General features: G+C 36.2%; 1 protein-coding gene across 1 annotated transcript in view; it reads left to right on the forward strand.

The window, feature by feature from the left end:
* KPNA3 (karyopherin subunit alpha 3) overlaps nucleotides 1-24,509 on the forward strand; it is a 92,707-nt gene that overhangs the window by 65,607 nt on the left and 2,591 nt on the right. The window contains exons 7-16 of the mRNA XM_081814902.1: nucleotides 235-320; nucleotides 2,530-2,616; nucleotides 2,980-3,149; nucleotides 4,463-4,507; nucleotides 16,748-16,879; nucleotides 17,851-17,979; nucleotides 20,059-20,163; nucleotides 20,260-20,331; nucleotides 20,481-20,643; nucleotides 22,513-22,607. Coding sequence (XP_081671028.1) covers nucleotides 235-320; nucleotides 2,530-2,616; nucleotides 2,980-3,149; nucleotides 4,463-4,507; nucleotides 16,748-16,879; nucleotides 17,851-17,979; nucleotides 20,059-20,163; nucleotides 20,260-20,331; nucleotides 20,481-20,643; nucleotides 22,513-22,607 — 1,084 coding nt within the window. The remainder of the gene's footprint in view (nucleotides 1-234; nucleotides 321-2,529; nucleotides 2,617-2,979; nucleotides 3,150-4,462; nucleotides 4,508-16,747; nucleotides 16,880-17,850; nucleotides 17,980-20,058; nucleotides 20,164-20,259; nucleotides 20,332-20,480; nucleotides 20,644-22,512; nucleotides 22,608-24,509) is intronic.

A 24,509-nucleotide genomic window follows, 5' to 3' on the forward strand; every position in this document is an offset into this window, starting at 1 on the left:
CACCCCCCTCCCCTCTAGAACCCCGTTTGTTTTTCAGAGTCCATTGTCTCTCATGGTTCATCTACCCCTCCAATTTCCCCCGCTTCATTCTTCCCCTACCCGCTACCTTCTTCTTCTTCTTTTTTTTTTTCTTAACATATATTGCATTATTTGTTTCAGAGGTACAGATCTGAGATTCAACAGTCTTGCACAATTCACAGCGCTTGTCTCAAGACTTTTTATTGTGTTTTACAGTCCTTCATTACAGTTTGAAGCTGCTTGGGCGTTAACTAATATAGCATCAGGAACTTCTGCACAGACTCAAGCTGTTGTACAGTCTAGTAAGTAAATTAACATCCTTACTTGCTGGGAATTTTTAAAAAATAAAGGCAAGGAAGTGGAGTTTTATTGTAAAGACTGAATTTTATCTTAAAACATTTTAAACTAGTGAATTTTATGAGTTACTTTTGATGGTTGATATCTTTCCCATAGCTATCATTAATCTATCACTAAATATGTGGTTACTAAAAAGTGAACAAAGTTTTATCTTTTGGGGTAGAGACTATCTCCTAACAACAGGTTTTAAATTTTCAGTTTGTAGTACCTCTGATGTGCTGATTAGCTTATGCCTTTTAACTTGTAACATACATTTTTAAAATTTTGCCCACCTCAGGATGGGCTAACTATGATTAGTGTGTTGATCCAAACTGACAAAAAAAGCTCTTTGAAAAAATTAGAGGTCACCAAGTACTCTTAATGTGTGAGATGCTTAACTGGCTTTAGGTGGCACTGGAGATGATTTTAAGTAGTATATGATATAGCAATAAATTACACTAAATCAGTTAGTGAGAATACCACTCCCTTTCAGATATTTCAAAGGAGAAAGTTCCCAGTTAGATATTAATTATAACAAAAAGGTAGCAGGTTTTAGACTAGGGCTTTTAATAGAGACTAGTAGGGACAATTTAATAACAATGTTTTATTTGAATTTTTAATTTTTTGGTTACTTTCTATTTGTGATACTGCTAAGTGATACTGGTCTTCTGTTTTATAGAAGTGATAAAATTAGTTAAATTACAAATGTGAGGTCAGTTGAAACCCTCATACATTGCTGGTGGGAATGTAAAATGGTGTGGCCTCTTTGGAAAAACAGTTTATCAAAAGGCTAATCATAGGGTGCCTGGGTGGCTCAGTTGGTTAAGCGACTGCCTTCGGCTCAGGTCATGATCCTGGAGTCCCTGGATCGAGTCCCGCATCAGGCTCCCTGCTCCACGGGAGGCCTGCTTCTCCCTCTCCCACTCCCCGTTTGTGTTCCCTCTCTCGCTGTGTCTTTCTCTGTCAAATAAATAAATAAAATCTTTAAAAAAAAAAAAAAAAGGCTAATCATAGAATTACCATATGACTCAGCAGTGCCACTATTAGGTGGACCCAACAGATAGGAAAACATGTCCACACAAAGACTTGTATGAATACTCATAATAGCCCAGACATGGAAGTAATCCCAGTATCCATTAACTGATATAAGTAGGTGAACAAAATGTGTTATATAATGGAATACTATTCAGCAATAAAAAGAATGAAACATTAATATGTGCCATGTATGGATGAACCTCAAAAACACTATATGCTAATTGAAAGAAGCCAAACCAGAAAAAAATCCCACATATTACACGATTTCATCTATATAAAATGTCCAAAATATGAAAATCTGTAGAAACAGAAAGCAGATTAAATGGTTGCCTAAAGCTGGAGGAGTGGGCAGTAGGACTGCTTTGGATATGGGATTCTTTTGGGGGTGATGAACATGTAAAATTAAATTGTAGTGATAACTATTAAAACTCTGTATAAATACTAAAAACCACTGAATTGTATACTTAAACAGATATATTGTATGTAAATTATATCTCAATAAAGCTGTTAAAAGTGTGAGTTGATTTTAATTTAAGTGTTAAGTAAATAATACAGGTAGTGCAGAGATACAACAAAAAATCCTGGAAGTAGTACACAATTGACTGAAATTTAAGAAAAAGTGATCTAGCTTATGTTTAGTTTCCTACCTGGAATGACTATATACCAGTGTTTTAGAACTTACATTAATGTGTAAATTATGTAAGAGTAAAGATTATAATGATAAATTATTTAATATATAAGGTAAGCCAGATACGGGAATGATCAGTTCTTTAGGTAAAATCCCATATCAGCGATTAGGATCATATTGACTAAAGTATTCTAAGTTTATGTGTTTGGGGGGATCTCTCTTTTTTTTAAAATGCATTATAGGAAAAATTTCATGCTGCTGTTTTCTTTTAGTTAATGATATGTAATAGCAACTTTTAAATCTTGTCAGTAGGTGTGTTACTTGAATATTACTAGGGGAAAGTGCTAAAATTAACTTTTTTAGGGAAAAGGTATTTGCCACATTTATTCATTCAGTGAACTGTAATTGGGTAACCATAGTGTGCCACGCTGTGTATATTTTATCAACTTATTTAGTCTGAAATCTATAAACTCTTCAACATTTTGCAGTATCAATGTTTGTTACTATTATAGATGCCGTACCTCTTTTTTTGAGACTTCTCCATTCACCACATCAGAATGTTTGTGAACAAGCAGTATGGGCTTTGGGAAACATTATAGGTAAGTTGGATTTAGGTTTAAAAAGACTCCAATTAAGAATCTTAATTAACTTTTCTCCTGCATTGGCATAGCCATTACATCCTATGTTTCCTCTAATTTTAATGTGGGTTGACTATCTTCTTGCCTCATAAATACTAACTTAAGATGGTACCTCTTGAAACAGATATGCAATTTGTTATCAGGATTGATAGGTTAAATTTGTGTTCTCCAAATCAAAATCTGGAGAAACAGCAACAGTTGATGCCCTTGACTAATGGTGAGGAAACATAGAACATCAGTGTCCCAACATGAGCCATTGCATACATTTCAGACTTTCTCATCCTGAATGTAATTTTTTTTTAAATACAATTTTCATTTCTGTAGGTGATGGTCCTCAATGTAGAGATTATGTCATATCACTGGGAGTTGTCAAACCTCTTCTGTCCTTCATCAATCCCTCCATTCCCATCACCTTCCTTCGGAACGTCACATGGGTCATTGTCAATCTCTGCAGGAATAAGGATCCCCCACCGCCTATGGAGACAGTTCAGGAGGTAAATGAAGAATTGCAAAGCCCAGATGGTATATTTTCCCTATGTTTATGCTTTCGATTTTCATTCAGGGAATGAAATAATGCACATACTTATTTCATTGCAAGTATGAGATTTTTTAATAACATATCATATTTAATTTTTGACTCCTGTGAAATGAAAGTTGAGTATCTTATGGCACCTGACAAAATGTTAGTCCACCCTAGTTCTTATTTTTTAATGACTATTTTCATAAAAAAAAAACATCTTTCAAAAAGAAAAATACAAAAGGAGAAAACCAAATCTCAGAGGTTTTATTACTACATTGCATTGTTGGTTTATTACTAAAAAAATAAGGGATTGCTACAGATAAAACTAGTGTACTTATATGCAAATGTTCTTGAATGAATTTACATTAAGTCCAATTGAAATTTCTCTAGATTTCTAACAAAATCAGTGTTCTTAAATGTGTGGCATACTTTGTGTTAAATCTAATTAAAATAAAAACTTCTCTATTTACATTTAAGTTATAAATGGATCTGAGTATTTTAAGTTTTTAAAACTTTTATGCAACCTTTAATCACTTGACAATGTCAAAAAATGTTAACTGTGAAACTTTATAGTTGACATCTTTCACCAGCTTCTGGGTTTTGCTGTTATGGAAAGGGTAATACTTAGTGTGATCCCCCCACCCCCAATTCCTCCATCCCAGATTAAAAAAAAAAAAAAAAAAAGATAGTAAGGCCTGAATTCAGCAAACTGTATATTTTGTACTGGTTGTCATTTTCTTGAGTAAATCTGAAGTCAGAAAATTTAATTTGAAGTAACTAAAATCTTATCTTACTCTTTAAGCAGGTAAGTGAGATGACATTTTTAAGAATAGCTTTTTTTAGGGGCACCTGGCTGTCTCAGTCGATAGAGCATGTGACTCTTGATCTTGGGGTTGTAGGTTTGAGCCCCACATTGAGTATATAGATTACTTAAACATAAAATCTTACCAAAAAAGAAAAAAAAACAGCTTTTTTTAAGCTACCTCTACTGTATAGTTACATCTTCATTCTTTCCACTTGACATTCTATGTTATAAAGAAAGTTACTGAAAACAACTGTTTTTCCTTTAAGGTGCATTAATCTCTGCCAGATTTATTTGGATATTTTAATTGGACATCTGAACTATTCAGATTGAATTGATTTTCATTTTCCTAATAGAGATTCATACAAATTTAACGTCTTTTCTTGCTCTGCAAGTAGTATTTACTGCTTTTTGTATCACACTCATTTTTACAAAGACATATTCATCAACTCTAGTGTTATTTATTGTTTATCTTCTTTCCTCAGATTTTGCCAGCATTATGTGTCCTTATATATCATACGGACATAAATGTAAGTAAAGTAGAATCTTAGATTTGGGATTTTGCTCTTGATGGGACTGAAAGGGTTATTTATTTTTTAGACTTTTGTAAGTGTCAGCGTATATTTTATTAACTTGTGAAGCTTTCAGAATGTATATCTTTTTCAGAAATAGGATTAAGGTTTTATTAACTTTATATCTTAAATCATCCAGATAGCAAAAATACTGACTTCAAAAAAAAAAAAAAATACTGACTTCAGAGAAATTTCACATATGTAGTTATTTATCTGTCATTCATATTATTTTAAGTATCAGTATTTATAAAGAGGTAAAAACCTTATAAAGCACCTTCATATTTCTTTAAACTTCATTAGCCGGTTAAGCGTCCCAACTCTTGATTTCAGCTAAGGTAATGATCTCAGGGTCATGGGATTGAGCCCTGAATTGGGCTCTGCATTGGGCTCCATGCTTGGCACTGAGTCTGCTTGTCCCTCTCTCTACCCCCTCTTGTTCTGTCTCTCTCTCTCAAGTAAATAAATAAAATCTTTTAAAAAAATAAATCTTATTTGATTCTTATAATAGGATAGATATTATGCCACCATTCTATAGAATAAGAAACTGGGCCTCAGGGAAAGATTAAGTGATTTATCCAAGGTTGCAGAGCTTGTAAGAATCAAGTTGATGTTGGCGCGCCTGGGTGGCTCAGTCGTTAAGGCGTCTGCCTTCGGCTCAGGTCATGATTCCAGGGTCCTGGGATCGAGCCCCGCATCGGGCTTCCTGCTTGGCGGGAAGTCTGCTTCTCCCTATCCCACTCCCCCTGCTTGTGTTCCCTCTCTCGCTGTGTCTCTCTCTGTCAAATAAATAAAATCTTAAAAAAAAAAAATCAAAGTTGATGTTCAAAACAGAGATATCTTCTAAAAAAACAAAAACAAAAAAAACCCTGAGATCTTCTGATGGCAGATCTTGTGTGCTTTCAGTGAAACCACACTGCCTCCCAGGACAACCTTTGGAGGTATAGTACTGAAGAATATCAAGTATAGTTTTAAATGCAAAGGCATTTTCAGATGATTTGGTCATTACGTGAGATTTAGTCAAGAATTTACTATATAGGGCGCCTGGGTGGCTCAGTTGGTTAAACAACTGCCTTCAGCTCAGATCATGATCCTGGAGTCCCGGGATCGAGTCCCGCATTGGGCTCCCTGCTCAGCAGGGAGTCTGCTTCTCCCTCTGACCCTCCTCCCCTCTCATGTGCTCTCTTTCTCAAATAAATACATAAAATCTTTAAAAAAAAAAAAAAAGAATTTACTATATATATTCTGGCAGATTTTTTTATTAGATAATCTGAAAACCCCCGTAATGTAGCAAAGCAAAATGCTACTCTTCCATGGAGTAAAATAATGAATAAATTTCAGTGAATCTAAAATTGATTCTAGTGTTCATCTAGCATTGATTTGGCTTCTCTTGTTCCAGCTAAGATCTCTTTCTGATTTGCTGTATGTTTGTGTTTTTTATAATCCTGTCTTTGTTTACATACATATATAATACAAATGTATGTATGTTTGCCAGAATTATGTGTGTGATTTATCACTGGGATGAAGAAAATACATCTTTGCTAATATTGAACCACATTTCTCTAGTTTATTTTAGAACTTTAAACTCTGGGAAGGGATCTTTTTGCAACCAAAGTAACTTGTCATTTGTGACATTTTAGCCTGAAATGTCATAAAAATTAAGTGAAACTTGTTTAGCCATATACTATCTTATCTTCAAAATGAATATAAAAGTGACAGTAAAAGTAAAAAAAATGATAACTATCTTAACAGCAAGAAAGTAAAATTATATAAAAAAATGTATTTGTTGCTAAATTTAATTCTAAGCATTCCAACAGCTAAGATTAAAGGGAACATAAACAAAATATCTGATATTGCCATCAAGACAAAACCCAGGACATTATGGAATTGATTACAGCCAAATGAAATCTTCCACCATCTGTTGATGATGTTTATTTGAATTTCAACTTTGTATTTGTATTAAAATGGCAGAGTACTGAGTTATAGGTATATCTGTCAAGTTTAACAAATACTCATGGATTAACCACTTAAGCCAGAATTGTGCTGTGAATTGTAGGCTCAAAGATAAAGAAGTCAGAGAGACCCTGCCTTCTAAGACCTTTACATTAGTAGCAGGTAAAAAGAATTGAAAGGAATGAACTTTTGTTGATGACTTGCTATGCTGAACCTATTTCTGTAATTTTCTTTTACCTTACTACACCCTTATGTGATAAGTTTTATTTTCCTATTTTATAGATAAGGAGTCTAAAATTCAGTAAAGTAAAATAACCTAACTAAGGGCCTATATGATAAATAAGAGCTATAGCTGAGACTTGAAGCTATGTCCAAGGCCTATGCTTTTTTTATACGATGATCACATAAATACAGAACATGGCGTGAAAACAAAACAAAACAAAAGTAAAATAGAGGAATGACCAAGATGCTAATTATGAGAGCGCATGTTCTCTCTGGCAGCCAGAAAGCTTCACTGAGAAAGTAACATTTAAAACAAGTATCATGTGGAGAAAGATGGTGGTAGAAGTGGCAACAGAGGTAACAAAGATGATTATTTTAATAGCTAACATTTATTAAGGGTTGAAAATGTGCCAGGCATTATTTTAAGCACTTTTCATATGTTAACTCATTTATTCCTTATGAAGGTAAGATTGGTACCACCATTATCTCCCTCTTACAAATGTAGTAAAAGAGGCAGATAATTAAGTCATCTGTCTAATGTCATACAACTGGGACAAGTAGTACTTTGTCAAGTTGAAAAGTCATTTCAGGTATATGAGGAAAGATATTAAAGACTCAGGAGCATACTTGGAGGGTTTGGAGAACATAGGTAGTTAATAACCCAACACATTTGCTGGGGAGTTAAGTTGCAGGGTTTTGAATCCTGTGTTAAGCAGTGTTGGTTTTATCTTGTGATCAGTGCAGAGTCATTGAAGATTTTTAAATAGAGGAGTGATGTGCTCATATCTGTTATGGTCTGATAACTTAGAAGAGGTATGCAGGGTTTGGAATGGGGAAGGTATGAATGTAAGTAGGCTTATTTTGCTCTCATAATTGGTTTAAAGAAGTTGATGAAGGTCTGAATTAGAAACAGTAATGGTTAAGAGAGGAAAAGCTTAGATATTAAGAGATAAAATAGTAGAACTTCAAGAGGAAAGGATCAAATTGAAGGAAAAGTAAAAATTACTTTGGTTTCTAATTGAGCAAGTCCACATGGATAATAATGCCATAACAATCAGAAGGAGTAAAGCAAAAGGATGAGACTGGTAGAGAAAGATGATGAGTCTATTGTAGGGCAGACATATCGATTCTGACTTACTTGTTGTTCCTCCATAGCAATATTCTAAGAAGGAAAACACAATACAGACTTATTTATCAGTATTTAAGGGATTCATGAAAATATGGGAAAGGGGCTAAAAGTTGAATTCTAAGAAATGCTCTGCATTTGAGCAGTGACATCAAGGGAGGAAGAGCCAGCAAAGCAGTTGTTAAAACTAGAGAGATGGAAGAATAAGTTATAAAAACAAAGAGTAGGGAAAAATACAGCAGAAATTCAGCAGTTTCTGAAACATACAGCATCTTATATACCACCTTAAGAGCCGTATATACTTTTTATGTAGCTGATATTGAACCAAAGAATAATGGTCTAATTTGTATTCTGGGTTGATGATTCATACCATTAAGTGGAGTGTAGTTTTTAGGGGAAGGTGGAGTTGGAAAGACAAATTGGTGGTGCTTTTGTAGTATGGATGAGAGAAAATTAGCACCAGTACTAGAGCTTAGATATCAGGAAGACAAGAGAAGACTCTAGAAATGTTTCAGTGATAAATTTGCTGGGTTTAATATCGGTGGCAAGAGAAGAGGAAGTCATACACATCTTTCTAATTTGGGTTTTAAGGTGTAGGACACAACGGAAAACAAGAATAGCAGCAGGCAGAGAAATGAAACAGCCGGAGCGACTTAATTTATGAGACAGTGACTAGTGAGAATGTTGGAGAAGCTGGGTTGGGTTGTGGAGATAATTAGTTGGTTTATGGATTGCAATATGCCTATGTGACATTAGAAGAAAAACTAAATATTAACCCTTAGGACTAGAGAAAAAGTCTGGACTGATTGAGGTCAGTCTGTGTTTATTGCGTTCTAGTTATTGTGCTTCTTAAAGTTAATTTGCAGTTGCAGTAGTTCTGTAGCATTTGATTTTCCTGCCCTTTTCAAAGTTGTACATCCATGGCTTAACATGCCCAGACAATTTTGAGTGTTACCTAACATTTGCTATCTAGCTTATTGTATTGCTGGTGCAAATGAAATTAATCAGTTGTAGCAGATTGGTTGTGTGTGGAGACTTGATTGTTAGTGACACTTGATGATAAGCGTGTCAGGGGTCCCTGAGACCACCCTCAGGTTCATTGAACTGCTAGAAAGAGAGAAAAGCTGTTACACTCATGCTTGTAGTTTATTACAGCAAAAGGATACAGATTCATTTAGGAAAAACTTAGTTTTTTCCTTTCTATGTAGGGAAAATCCCAGTCCTTCCCAGCTATGTGTTTATCTTCTGTATGTCTCCTTTACTACTCACACAGCCTACTTCACTTCTGACACTTCTGGTTGCCAGATGTATAGGGTTTTCCCCACAACAAAAGGCAAGTCTCTGTGATACCAACTGGGTATCCTATAATTTAATTTGATGTGATACAGTCTACCTGGAGAGAGTGTCTGATCCCACAGGTTAAGCATTCATTTCTCTCAGGTCCCCCACCCCAGCAGTCTCACACTTCAGACACCAGTTGTCACCTGTGCTTCTGACTAACTGCCTGTAGATCGGGAGTTCCAACAGCCCTGTCCTTGAGTTCAGTTAGGTTAATTTGTTAAAGTGGCTCACAGAACTCAGGGTAACACTTATATTTACCAGTTTATTAAAGGAGATGATAAAGGATATAGATGAAGAGATACAAAGAGCAAAATCCAGGAGGGCCCTAAGGGCAGGAGCTCTATCCAGGAAGCTCACTGAACCAATTTGTACTATTGGGATTTTTACACAGGTTTCCTCTTGTAGGCATGATCAGTTGTTAACTCCATTTCCAGCCCCTCTCCCCTCTCTGGATAGGGTTGAAAACTCCAAATTTCTAATCAGGGCTTGGTCTTTCTGGCAACCAGCATTCATCCAGGAGCCCACCCAGACTCACTTCAATAGAACAAAAGATGTTCCTAGGTCTCTTAGCACTTAGGAATTTTTTTTTTTTTTTAAAGATTTTATTTATTTATTTGACAGAGACAGAGACAGCGAGAGCAGGAACACAAGCAGGGGGAGTGGGAGAGGGAGAAGCAGGCTTCCTGCTGAGCCGGGAGCCTGATGTGGGACTCGATCCCAGGACCCTGGGATCACGACCTGAGCCGAAGGCAGTCGCTTAACCAACTGAGCCACCCAGGTGCCCCATCACTTAGGAATTTATAAGAGTTTAGGAGTCCTGTGTCGGGGCAGGGTCAAAGACAGATACTAGAACAAGAGATGTTCTTAGTGTTCTTATTGCTTAAGAAATTACAGGAGTTTTAGGAGCTCTGTGCCAGGACAGAGTGCCAGGGACAGACACCTATATATATAAATATTTATACTATTTACATGTATAAATATGTATATATTATTTCACAATATTAAAATCAACAAAGGCAAAGGGGGTAGAGTTTAGGAGAAACCAGGTGCAAGCTTCCAGTTCTCCTCTCCCAGTAGAGTTGTAATACAGGACAGTGCTTTATTTTCCCAGCAGCCATGAGTGACACATATGAACGTATGAAATATTACTAACCAGGAACCTCCTGAACTTTGGTGTGCAGGGTATTTATTGGGGGTTAGTCATATAGGCTTGGACAGCCCCCATGACTGCCCTTAGCTTCTCAGTCTCCATCCCCTTCTGGAGGTCAAACTGATACAGTGTGGCCCACAACTTCAAGCAAACTAAAAGAGATATTCACATAAAATCACATTGTTGCATAAGCTATTTGCCCAAGATCTCAGGTATACAATGTAATCAGGCAGGATAATCCAAGAGCTCAGAGGTTATCTCAAAGGAGCTAATCAAGAGCCGGTCCTTTTCTTTGGAATGTGTAGGATGCAAGTACCCCTAGTCTTCTCAGTTACCCATTACTGCATATAAGGATTAAATATAAGTACACAGTTGTAACCCGAATCAGCTCTAGTTGTCTCTGAAGCATGTGTGAAGTTGACATTCCATAGACGTTCCATTGATACCTAATCTTCTAGGAAATGCTGTATATGTTAGTTAATAGCAGTTTTCTGTAACAGTGCCTAACAGGACATTATTGGTTAGCACATTTATTGGAGGTGACATAAATCAGTGAAGGTCTTTGAGCTGAGCATATTCTTATTGGAAGACTTTGAGTTGCTGGAGATTTTCCTTTGGTTCATATACCAGTTTTCAGAATTATTATCTCAAAATATTTTTTTTTTTTTAAGATTTTATGTATTTGCGAGAGAGAGAATGAGAGACAGAGAACATGAGATGGGGGAGGGTCAGAGAGAGAAGCAGACTCCCTGCTGAGCAGGGAGCCCGATGTGGGACTCGATCCTGGGACTCCAGGATCACGACCTGAGCCGAAGGCAGTCGCTTAACCAACTGAGCCACCCAGGCGCCCCAATTATCTCAAAATATTAACCATATAGAGTTGTCAGTCTTTTGCGTGCGTGCATATATGCCTTCTATTGTGTGTCTCGAGATCAGCTTTCTAGCAGTCTTCAAGTATCTGAAATATTAGCTGAAGTAAAAACTTTTAAAGCTTTCTAGCAGAGAAAAAACAGACATGAATAGTGAAAAATAATTAAAATAGCCCAGGATTACTGAAGACTTTGTTAGCACAGTATTAATCAGATGATTAACTGGAAGAAGAGTATACTCATTGACTATTAGTGGCTGTAAAAGCCAGATAGTTTAGTAGTTTAGCATGGAAATCATGAAAAAGGGAAAACCAAGAAAAAAGAATAGAGGGGGAAGGTGTAAAATAACAGAAGCAGCTTACATGGGAAAAGGCAACAAAAGGTAAGCATCAGAGAGAGAGCGGTGTTAGCCTGATAATGGAGATGAGAAAAGCAGACTTTGATGAAAACAGAAGAAGCTAAAGTGGCCTGATAACCACATGCTATGAATTTCAAAGTTTTTAGAACTTTTTTAATATGAAATTTTCAGGGGCACCTTGGTGGCTCAGTCGGTTAAGCGTCCAACTCTTGATTTTGGCTCAGGTAATGATCTCAGGGTCCTGAGATCAAGTTTTGTGTCGGGCTCTGCACTGGGTGTGGAGCCTGCTTAAGATTCTCACCCCCTCTCCCTCTGCCCTTCCTCTTGATCCTGCACATTGGTGTGCGCTCGTGTGCTCGCTCGCTCTCAAAAAATGAAATAAAAAACATTTTTAAATAAAATGAAATTTTCAGTGAGGACCCAATTATATTACTAAACAAAATTAAAGAGAGACTAGAGGTGTCTGCAGTTTGAGGAGGCCTAGGACTTAGCTGTAGCTTACCTTACCCTACCGGTTTTTCAGATATTGTTGTGGAGATCCCACTGAAAATTATTAACTGACCTCAGCTAAGAAACCTTAACTATTTCATTTTTCCAGGCCTCTGAATATTAGAAAAAAGTGGTCTTCTGCTAGTAGTAGGTGCCACATGATGGAGAAGAGGTTACATTTTATTTAGCAGCCTCCTAAAGTACAGGCCCAGGCAACCAGTATTGTTTTGTGAACATGGTTTATTCAAACACACTATTACGGATAGGTATTTAGGCTATTTCCTGAATTTTGCAAATATAAATAACGTAGCGGTAAATAATCCTGTGTATTTTCATATTATTGGAGATACACTTAAGGGTAAATCCCTAGAAACAGGATTGCTAGGTCAAAGAGCGAATGCATTATAATTTTGTTATATACTGCCCAAATTCCTTGTCTTAGAGGCTATGCCATTTTGTATTCCCCAGCAGCACCATAAAGTGACTTTCTCCATAGCCTTACAAATAGAATGTGGTGTCACATTTTTAATTTTTGCCAGTCTGATAAGAAACTGTGTATCAAGTTTTAATTTGCATTTCTTTTTTTTTTTAATGAGTGACATTGGACATGATTTCATATATTTAAGGGCCATTTTCAAATCTTTGCAAATAGCCTGTTTTTCGATCGGATTTTTGTCCTTTTTCCTTAGCTTTTAAGAGTTCTTTATATATTAAGGATATTAGCTCTTTATTTGTGATACATATTTCAGGTATTTTCCTAATTTGTCTTTTGTCATCGATATATTTTGTCATGCAGACTTTTGCTTTTTATGTAAACAAATTTATCAGTCTCTTGTTGAATCTAAATTTGTTTCCTAAGTTAGTAGGTTTTTTATCATGTTAAGCAAATATCCATAAAATCCTATTTTGAGTGTTGACATCAAGAATGGGTGTTGAGGGGCACCTGGGTGGCTCAGTCAGTTAAGTGTCCAACTCTTGATTTCTACTCAGGTCATGATCTCAGGGTTGTGAGACTGAGGTCTGCGTCAGGCTCCCCACTGGGTATGGAGCCTGCTTAAGATTCTCTCTCTCCCTCTCCCCCTGACTCCCCCCTTTAAAAAAAAAGAATGGGTGTTGAATTTTTCAGTGTCTGTGGAGATAACCATGATTTTTCTCCTTAAATCTGCTAATGTGACATATTAATGATATTTCTAAAATTGAACCATCTTTGCATTTCTTTTTTTTTAAGATTGATTGATTGATTGATTTAATTATTTATGAGAGAGGGAGGGAGGGAGAATGTGAGCAGTGGGGAGGGACAGAGGGAGAGAGAAAATCCCAAGCAGGCTCCCCGTTGAGCACAGAGCCCCATACAGGGCTTGATCTCATGACTGCAAGATCATGACCTGAGCCAAAACCAAGAGTCAGACGCTCAACCAACTGAGCCACCCAGGTGCCCCCCCAGTCTTTGCATTTCTTAAATAATTCCACTTGATCATCATACATTGTTTTCTTAGTGTGGTATGGGATCCTGTTCACTAATGTTTTATTTTGAATTTTTACACCAGTATTCACGTAAGTGATACTGGTTTGCAGTTTTACTTTTATGCTATCTTTATGAGGCACTAATATTATGTTTTTATTGCTTTTTTAATGTTTAGGTATCAACATTATGCTTCCTTTATTTTTTTATGCTCTAAAACAATTTATATAACATTGGGTCCGTCTGATCTTTGAAGAATGATAGTGTTGCCCTTGAAACTTTGGGTGTTGGTACTACATGGGGTTAGTTCCTTGATGATTTTCTTTATCTTTGCTATGGAAATTATCTTGCTTAAGCTGTCTATCTCTTCTGAGGTCAGTTTTTGTAAACTGTTGTCCTAGGAAATTATTCATTTCATCTATAGATTTTCAACTTTACTTCCATGTACTGTTTACTATTCTTTTATTTTTAGCCTTTTTGAATTACTTAATTTTAGATGTGTCTCTTGTACACAGCATAGAACTGGGTTCTGTTTTGGGAGCCAATTTAAGAATCTTTTTCTTGTTTATAGGTGAGTTAATCCTGGTCATATTGTTTGATATGTTTAGCTTTTTTGTGTATGTTTTATTTTCTATTTAGTGTGCTCTTTTTTTCTTAAAAGGTTTGTTTTTGTTCTAATGTTACCTTTATACTTACACCTTTTATAATGCCCTTTTCTTCTATCTGATTTTAATAATATTTTTTGACTCCTAATACCTATACAATAATTGAGGAGCTTATTCTGTTTTCTCCTTTCTCTTGCCTCATCCTCCCATTTTTGAATCTGCTTATCTTTTGCCAAATATAGGAAATTTTCTGCCATTATTTCTTTAAATACTTTTCAGCTCCACTTCTCTTGGGACTCTTGATGGCACAGTGTTAGATCTTTTGTTACTGTTCTACAACTCTCATGAAGTTTGTTTTTCCTGTTACTCAGATTGGGTGATTTGTATTGATCTATCTTTGAATTTGTGGATTTTTTTTCCCTTTTTCAATTTTACTAGTGAGTCCTTCCAGTGAGTTTTAAATTTGGGTTACTGACTTTTTCCATTTAAAATTTTGTTTGGTTCTTCTTTATATCTTTTGTTTCTTTGCTGTTTCTTTGCTGAGATTTCCTGTATTTATTTGTTTTAAATATATTCATAATTGTTCACTGAAGTATTTTTATGATAGTTCCTTGAAAATCTTTTGTCAGATACTTCTGATATCTGTGTCATCTCAGTATTGACATCTGTTGACTGTCTTTTCCCTTTTGAGTTGAGAGGTTCCTGGTTCTTGGTATGACAAGTTATTTTTCATTTGTAAGCCTGTACATTTTGGGTGTTGTGTTATGTGACTCTGGTTTCTGTATAAATCTTATTACCTGTTACTGCCAGACTGGGTAGTAGACAGGCTTTGCCCACACACACAACATCTGCAGACACCCGTCAGTAGGGAGGCCTTAGTGCTGGGTGGGATGGTAGGGGGGCTCAGTTTTCAGGCATAACTCCCTTCTGTCCTCCCATTTTTGAAGTTGCAATATTTCTATTGCTTCAGAACATATACCATTTATAAATTATTCTTCCACTCTTATCCCATGTTTATTTTAGTCTGTGATCTACGATGAAATATTTCCTCAGGCATCTCTTAGTTGAATGAAGCTCATTCTCTAGTGCAGAAGGTGTCAGCATATTTTCCTGAAAAGGACAAGTAGTAAATATCATAGGCTTTTGGAACCACATGGTCTCTGTCCCAGTAATGTGAGATAGTTTTACTAGGATATGTTACTTTTAAACACTTTACTCTGTTCCCCTCTCCTCTTCTCTGAAGTCTTACATAGGCTTGGGGCAGGAGGCCCAGACAAAAACTAGAATTTAATTTTTTCTTTTCTTACAGGTAATTTGAAATTTGTAGTATTCTCTGACTCCTACTAATGCTGAGGGTGTGGGCTATATGTGTTTGTTTTTAAGATTTTATTATTTATTTATTAGAGAGAGAGGGCATGCAACCAGGGGGAAGAGGCAGAGGGAGAAGCAGACACCCCACTAAGCAGGAAGCCCAATGCGGGACTCGATCCCAGGACTCTGAGATCATGACCTGAGCTGAGGGCAGATGCTTAACCAACTGAGCCACCCAGGCGCCTCTATATGTGGTTTTATTTGCTCTTTTTATTCATCTCTTTATTTTTTGAAGGATATATAGATGGATTTTAATTCAGGTGGCATTATTTTAAAGCAACAGAATATCTTTAATTTGGATACCTTAGTAAGTAACATCTCTGGATTTCACATGAGATAAGATCTGTGCTTACATATAAACTCTTTGACTTTGAGTGAGTCAGCAAACTTGAGTCTTTCTTTTGTTTATTATTTGCAAAATCAGATGGGTGTAGGGCGTGGTTTAGACTCTGCTCTTCACTTGGAGACCTTTTTCAAGGGCTTTGCAAATAATTAATTTTTCCCCCAAAGTTAAAATGCCAACTTATTTCTTTTAACTGTTTACTTTAATAGCCTGAAAAATTAATTATATTGCTAAACATGTTTGAAAACCACTAGTATCTTTTTGGTCTTTTCTAGCCATGAAGCAGCTGGTATATGGTCTTGTTCTGTATATAAAGTGTTTCCTTATGATTATTAGGTACTCAATTTGTGGGGCAGAGAGAAAAACTTCTCTGCCTGTTGTTTTTTTTTTTTTTTTTAAGATTTATTTATTTATTTTAGAGAGAGAGCGCACGGGCACGTACACAAGCAGGGAGAGAGGCAGAAGGAAAGGGAGAGAATCTCAAGCAGGCTCAACTCCCTACTCAGCACGGAGCCTGATGCGGGGCTTGATCTCACCACCCTGAGATCATGACCTGAGCCTAAATCAAGAGTCGGATGCTTAACCGAAGGAGCCCCCCAGGCACCCCTTGGCCTGTTTTTAAATTCATCTCTCTGATATATAAAGGCAGAAGTTAGGGTAGAAGTTGTCTCAGACTTCTGTCTCATATTTGTGAAGAATGATCTGAGGTAGGTAAGCATTGAGAAAGTTCTCTGCTGCTTAGTAGATTTATCAGGTAAGCAGATATTTTTGCCACCAAACTAAAACATAAAGTTTAATTACTTTTTATGTCACTGCCCCTGAGGTATCTGGGGCAGTGACATAAATGTAATGAATGTATTTTAAGCATTCAAACAAATACCTAAACTGGTAATTCTTGTTTACTTTCTGTAGATTCTTGTAGATACTGTTTGGGCTCTGTCGTATCTGACAGATGGAGGTAATGAGCAGATACAGATGGTTATTGATTCAGGGGTTGTGCCGTTTCTTGTGCCCCTGCTGAGCCACCAGGAAGTGAAAGTTCAAGTAAGTATCTTATTTTTCTTACTTGTATAGAATTGTGTTTACTATATAACCTGTTAACTTGAACACCAGGTTTCAGTTCTGTCTCTATGTACGTATCTTCGATATTTCTCCTCTATTTTACTGAACCTGATTTTGTTGGTTTCCAGATCTTTATCTCACCCAGATTCTTTGCAGAGTTTCAAACTGACAATAGCCAGTTTTCGTTGAGGTCTCAGACATCTCTTCTAAGAACTCCTTCAAGCATCCATTGCCATTTTAACCAGACAGAATTTAAAATGTATCATCTTCTCCTACAAACCTGCTCCTCTTTATATATCCCCTTTCAGTAGACCACATAGTTCAAGCTTGAAACCTTGATTCCTCCTTTCATTTAGCCTCCATTATAGAGTCCTGTTCATTCTTTTTATAGCTTTCAGATCTGTCTGCTCGTTATGTATCTAGAGCCACTGATTTAGTTCAAGACTCTTTTTTTCCCCTCCAAATAATTGAAACAGCATCCTAGCTGCATTTCCTCCTCTCTCCTTTCTCCTCACTCTAATTAGGGGTGGGTGGCTGATGGATATTCATTCCACTTCTGCCAAAGTGACTGTCTAGATGGAAATACATGCCCATTCCAGGCCTTTATTAAAATATTTCTGTGGTACTAAATTAGTAATAGATAAAAAATAGCTGCTGTTAAAATGAACCTTTACTTTTTATTTTTTTTTGAAACTTTACTTTTTAAATTATCATTTCTTTTTAGTTTTTGAATCTTTTCAGCAGTTTTTTACACAATTTTTCTGTATAGTTCCATTTTTTACAAGACTTATTCAAAATTCAAAATTGCCTCTCAGTTCTATGTAGTACTTTTCTAAGAATACAGTAAGTGTCTACCCCTTGCATTTTTACATTTTGTCAGGATTATGAAAAAAATAGAATCCGCTTCATCATAAACAAATAAATTTATAGAAAGTGTTTTATCCCCACCCCAGACGGCAGCCCTCCGAGCAGTTGGCAACATAGTGACTGGCACCGATGAGCAGACCCAGGTCGTTCTCAACTGTGATGTCCTGTCGCACTTCCCAAATCTCTTATCACACCCAAAAGAGAAGATAAATAAGGTAAGGCATATAATTGTCTCACTGGTGCATTTCTTTCTCTCTGTATATTTCATTTTTCACTGTCCCCTTGTTTTCTGTTGCTATTTGTTCAATCATGATTGTCTTCAAAACCACTGTAGTTAAGATGAGAATTATTTCAAATCACCTCTGCAGTTATTTTGTTTTAAGTGCTGCCCTGATAAAATAACCAGTGTTTTTATTTAAATAGATTGGGCAGTAGCAAGAATCAGTTAATTAGTAGCCACTAAGTGAGAATACATACAGAATCTCTCATTGGATGGCTGGTATTTTTTATATACAGAGAGATCATAATTTAATCTCCCTATGAAATTAGACTGGACCAAAAGAGGCAATGCCTAAATTAAAGGATCAAAAAAGTCTTTTTTAAAATTTCAAAGTTGAGATATAAACTTATTATTAATTGTTTAAATATATACTTCAGTACTTAATTCCTTTTGTGTCTGCCTTATTTCACATTGCATAATTTTTTTAAGGTTCATCCGTGTTGGAGCATGTATCAGAACTTCATTTCTTTTTATAGCTGAATAAATATTCCATTGTACATATAGACCACATTCTATTTATCCATTCATCTGTTGATGGACACTTGGAGTTTTTCTCCCTTTTGGCTGTTGTGAATAATGTTGCAGTGAACACTGGCATGCAAGTGGCTATTTGGGTCCCTGCTTTCAGTTCTTTTGGGTATATATCTAGGAGTAGAACTGCCCAGTCATATGGTAATTCTATGTTTGGCTTTTTGAGGAACTGCCAAATTGTTTTCCCTAGCGGCTACACCATTTTATGTTTCCACAAGCACTGTATGAGGGTTCCAATTCCTTTTTTTAAATTATTATCGTAGCCACCCTAGTAGTTGTGAAATGATGTCTCGTGGTTTTGATTTGCATTTAGTTTAATGTAGTTTTATCTGCCTGAAATGCCACCATCCCCAAAACCAACAGAATTGATCATTTCTTTTGTGTCATAGCTATATTTCTGTAGTTACTCAACTATAATTTGACAGTTGGATTCTTAAGAAAAGCATGTTGTCAAAAAGTGCATTTTATGAATACATTTGTTCCAATGAAGGGAAAGAAGCCAGAGTCTTTTAGACTCTGGGCCAGTTATTTTTACTGTAGAAATTTCAATAATATAGGTGATTTTTACAGCTAAATGTATTCCATAATTGGAAACAGAGCTGAGAAGTGAGGAAGCCGGACAGAAGTGGGTGCAGAGAAGTTCTGGCCTGTGATCGATATGCTCTAAGTGAAGGTATCATGGGGGAAAGAAAAAGGGTTCGTATAGATACCCACTCAGCCTCAGCAGCCAGTTAGTCTCCTCAGAGGTTTTTCACCTTGAGCATTTGTGTTATTTGCACTTGGGATCATCATGGGACCCTCGAGGTGGAATAAAACTCCATTTTATTCCCTCAACATTTTTTTTAAACATTTATTTATTCGAGAGAGAGAGAGCGAGCACACACGAGTGAGTGTGGTGCGGGGCGGGCGGGGGTGGGGCGTGAGGGAGAGAGAGAATCCCAAGCAGACTCCTCACTGAGTGCAGAGCCCAATGTGGGGCTCGATCCCAGGACCCTGAAATCATGACCTGAGCCCAAATCAAGAGTCAGACACTTAACCAACTAAGCCACCCAGGCACCCCATATTCCCTCACCATTTTAGTTTGAAATTTTTCAAACCTATGGGAAATTTGCAAGGATAGTATAGTGAGCACCCATATACTCTAAACACTGATTTACCAATTGTTAACATCTTAACCACAATTGGATGGCAAAATAACTTTACAGTTAACTTTTTTAATTGTAGAAGAAGAGACAACATTTGACACTAAAATTAAAATAGAACCTGGTTTGTGACTTATAAATCCTTTAAGGTTATAATAGTTTTCTTATAACTTGTTTAAAATGAGAGATTCTGTGTAACCTAATTGCTTTTTGGATGCACTCCCCCTAATGCAACTCAAGTGATGTTGTTATAGTATATGTAAACTACATTAAAATAAAAATACAAATGCATTAAAAATAATTTTTCAAACAAAGGCACCCTGTATTTTGATCAATTATAGGAAGCAGTGTGGTTCCTTTCCAACATAACGGCAGGCAACCAGCAACAAGTTCAAGCTGTAATAGATGCTGGATTAATTCCTATGATTATTCATCAGCTTGCTAAGGTCAGTGGTATTATGAGTTTATCATGTACATTAATATATTATAACCAAGATTTTTTGAATAAAGAATTCATATAATTATTTCTTTTTAACCTTCAGGGGGATTTTGGAACACAAAAAGAAGCTGCTTGGGCAATTAGCAACTTAACAATAAGTGGCAGAAAAGATCAAGTGAGTTTGGAGAAACTATTAGGATTGTTAATACTGCAAAGTATACTACTCTTTTGTTTAGGAGCTGCTGATTGTTTAGAAGCCCTGTGCTATGTTCTTTTTGGGGGAAAGTTAATTATATAAATAAAAATGTTTCTTTTGTTGCCTAGGTTGAGTACCTTGTACAGCAGAATGTAATACCACCATTCTGTAATTTACTGTCTGTGAAAGATTCTCAAGTTGTTCAGGTGGTCCTTGATGGTCTGAAAAACATTCTGATAATGGCTGGTGATGAAGCAAGCACAATAGCTGAAATCATAGAAGAATGTGGAGGTAAGAGTGGATTGAAGAAAAATAGTTGAGCACTGGAATGCTGAAATAATAGTTCCCTTAAAGACAACTAATTAGGAAAACTGTCAGGAGACATTGCTGTTCCATCATCAAAGTATGTTGCTGTCCTTTGTTTGCTATGTTAGCATTCCAGGAGGTTTTTCCAGCCAGGATTAGTCCATACTTTGGAAAAACTGGTTGTGAAGGTCACTCCGTGCCTTCCTAGAGGTTTATGTTGCTTTTTAGGTAACATAAACACTCCTCTTGAAGTCACAGTGCGTGAGAGCAAATTAAAAGCTCGAGAACCACTACAGTAGAGAAACATAAGCTTTGTTTAATCCAGCATTTCTTAGAATCCGTGATAGTGAAACACTTTTTTCATGTTACACCTAATATCATGTGATTGTGTGGACCTTACTTTGTGAAATACTATTCCATATTGTTAGAAAAGGTTAATGATTTCAGAGTCATCTAGGTATTTTATTTCAGTCTTACAATTGCTAGAGCTGCATGCTGAACTTAATGCCACAGAAGTTACTTTGAAATTTTAATGAGAAAACTGTGATTTGAAATATTACATTAATTATTTCTCTGGTAATGACATATGAAATGTATTTTTAAAAGTTTTATTTTTAAAGGTACCTGTTCAATATGTACTAAATTGCCCAAACCTTAAATTAATTCATTCTATTGTCATGTTTTATTTTGTATATTTTATTGACTATTATGTGTAGTTATACTACCCAATTTATTTTTTAAGAGAAAGCAAACACAAAAGCATCATAAAATATTCAGACTGGAAATACTTTCTCAATAACAAGAAGAAATTATCCTGGAGATGTTAAGGAGTTTTATCTATGGTCATAGAAGTAGATCTTCATACTATTAATTCACTTCTTATTCTGGTTTTAAGATATTTTGAGATAATTTAAAATTAGCATTATAGTCTAATATAGAACAGTTAACCCCCAGGGAGTTTAAGATGCAGAATTGTAACTCTTTGGCTTTTTATCAGTGTAGTTGTTTTGGTCTATGGGAGGTATACTTATAATTAGGATACACATTTACTTAGTGTTTTATAATTTTATAAAGAACTTTACATCCATTATCTTTGACACTTATATTCCCATTTTTGTGGTTCTTATATTACTATATAAAGAAAAATGCAACTATTTCAGAATAACCTAGCTAAAAAGACATTTCACAGAATACTGTTCAGGATGTAAATTTATAGACTTATGCATCTGATACATGGAGTAAATATATTGGGAATAGACATGAAGGCATTCTATAGTTTTGAAAAATTGTTTCCGAATTTCACTGTGGCTATAAGATATAAGCACCCTATTTGATTGTTTTCTTAAAAGAAATTACTTCAAAGTGTAAAGCTTTGTCTTCTGTTTATATCAGTTAATCATGAAGTTTCTGAAAACTTGTATAAAAGTAATAACATTTGGAAAACAGAGGGAAAGTTAAAAAAAATTACTATACGACATAGTGTGCTTCCACTAAAACATTCTTGGGAGGCCTTGGTTCGAATTCTGTCACTGACTTGCCATGCAACCTGAAGTAAATCGCTTTACACCTCTGGACCATAGCTTCCTCATCTGTCAGATGGAGTGCTTAGGTGTTTTTTTTTACTGTCTGCCTCAGATACAAATGTACCTCAGGGTTTCTAGAGAGGAAGAAATTGGTGGGATGCTGGTCCTCCAACCAGAGCAGCTCAGAGTTTTATCTGTTTTTTTAAGAAAACTGTCATCTTTGGGGAGTGATGGGAGGAAGGTGTTCTGAGTTCTTTCGGATTTTCCATGGTGAGAATGAACAGTTTTTATTTGTGTCTGCTTGATGATTTGATTTTTTTGTTTTTATCAGGTTTGGAGAAAATTGAAGTTTTACAGCAACATGAAAATGAAGACATATATAAATTAGCATTTGAAATCATAGATCAGTATTTCTCTGGTGATGATGTAAGTATACATTAAAGTATGGTATGCCTGCATGTACATTAAAACCTGGACATACTCTAAGCTTACTAAGAATTTTCCTTTTATCATTAATACTACAAGTTTATACTATATTTCTATCAGATACTCTTGAGGTGGCATTTTCTAGTTATTTTTAATAATCTAAATTTTAAAAAATTAATGATTGTTTTCCATCAGTTTTTTTATTTTTATTTTTTTTAAGGTTTTATTTATTTATTTGACAGAGCACAAGAGGGGGGAGGAGCAGAGGGAGAGGGAGAAGCAGGCTCCCCACTGAGCAGGGAGCCCAATGCAGGGCTCAATCCCAGGACCCTGGGATCATGCATGACCTGAGCCAAAGGCAGATGCTTAACCGACTGACTGAACCACCCAGGCGCCCCCATCAATCAGTTTTTTTTAAATACTGTGTCTGAAACATCATTATAAGGTAAAAATACAAAAATGGGTGTTTGAGGGGCACCTAGCTGGCTCAGTCAGTAAAGCATGAGACTTGATCTCAGGGTTGCAAGTTTGAGCCCCACGTTGGGCATAGAGATTACTTAAAAAAAAAAAAAAAAAACAGTTCTTGTTGCATTTGTAATCTGTTAAATGGGAAGAAATAATACAGTTGACTTTTGAACAAGTGTTTGAACTGCACAGGTCCACTTATAGGTAGATTTTTTTTTATATATAAATACAGTACAGTACTGTAAATGTATTTTCTGGGGCACCTGGGTGGCTCAGTCAGTTAAATATCTGACCGGGTCAGGTCATAATCTCAGGGTCCTGGGATGGAGCCCCGTGTGGGGCTCCCCACTCAGCGGGGAGTCTGCTTGTCCCTCTGTCCCTCTGTCCCTCCCCCTGCTCATGCTCTCTTTGTCTCTCTCTCTCTCTCAAATTAAAATCTTTCAAAAAACTGTATTTTCTCTTTCTTATGATTTTCTTAGTAACATTTTCTTTTCTCTAGCTTACTTCATTATAAAAATACAGTATATAATATGTATAACATACAAAATATATGTTAAGTCAACTGTTTGTTATCTGTAAGGCTTCCATTCCAGCCAACAGTAGGCTATTCGTAGTTAAGTTTTGGGGAGTCAGAAGTTATACTTGGATTTTTGACTCTGCACTGGGGAGGGGTTGGTGCCCCTAGCCCCCGGTGTTTTTCAAAGGTCAACTGTAATTATAGAAATGATGTGTGTTCAGATAGGTAAAATAAATCTACAGATACAGAAACTTAAGAATGGGGCAGGGCAGGGGGAGGGGGTAAAAAAATTGGAGCAATTTTTAAATGTGTGTTCAGTTTAATTAAATTGTTAAATTACTTGGGGCACCTGGGTGGCTCAGTCGGTTGAGCATCCAACTCTTAGACTCTTGATTTTGGCTCAGGTTATGATTCAGGGTCATGAGATTGAGCCCCACTTTGGGCTCCGGGGTCAGCAGGGAGTCTGCTGGAGATTTTCTCTCCCTCTGCCCTTTCCTCCGGCTCTCATGCCCGCACTCTCTCTAAAATAAATAAATCTTAAAAAAAAAAAAAAAAACTTAAAAAAAAAAGTAAATTGCGGGGGCGCCTGGGTGGCTCAGTCGTTAAGCGTCTGCCTTCAGCTCAGGTCATGATCCCAGGGTCCTGAGATCGAGCCCCACATCGGGCTCCCTGCTCAGCGGGAGGCCTGCTTCTCCCTCTCCCACTCACCCCTGCTGTGTTCCCTCTCTCGCTGTGTCTCTCTGTCAAATAAAGAAATAAAAATCTTTAAAAAAAAAAGTAAATTGTTAAATTTCTTAATATTATTATTGATTTAAATATTTTTATTGATTGAAACATACAGAATGATTATACAACATTTGTATAGAACTCCCGTAAGAAGTAAGTTCTGCTTATACCACAACATGTAGTATCTTAACATA

Source organism: Leptonychotes weddellii, chromosome 3, assembly GCF_054177405.1.
Source record: "Leptonychotes weddellii isolate Sample4059 chromosome 3, ASM5417740v2, whole genome shotgun sequence".
In the NCBI taxonomy this organism is placed as follows: Eukaryota; Metazoa; Chordata; class Mammalia; order Carnivora; family Phocidae; genus Leptonychotes; species Leptonychotes weddellii.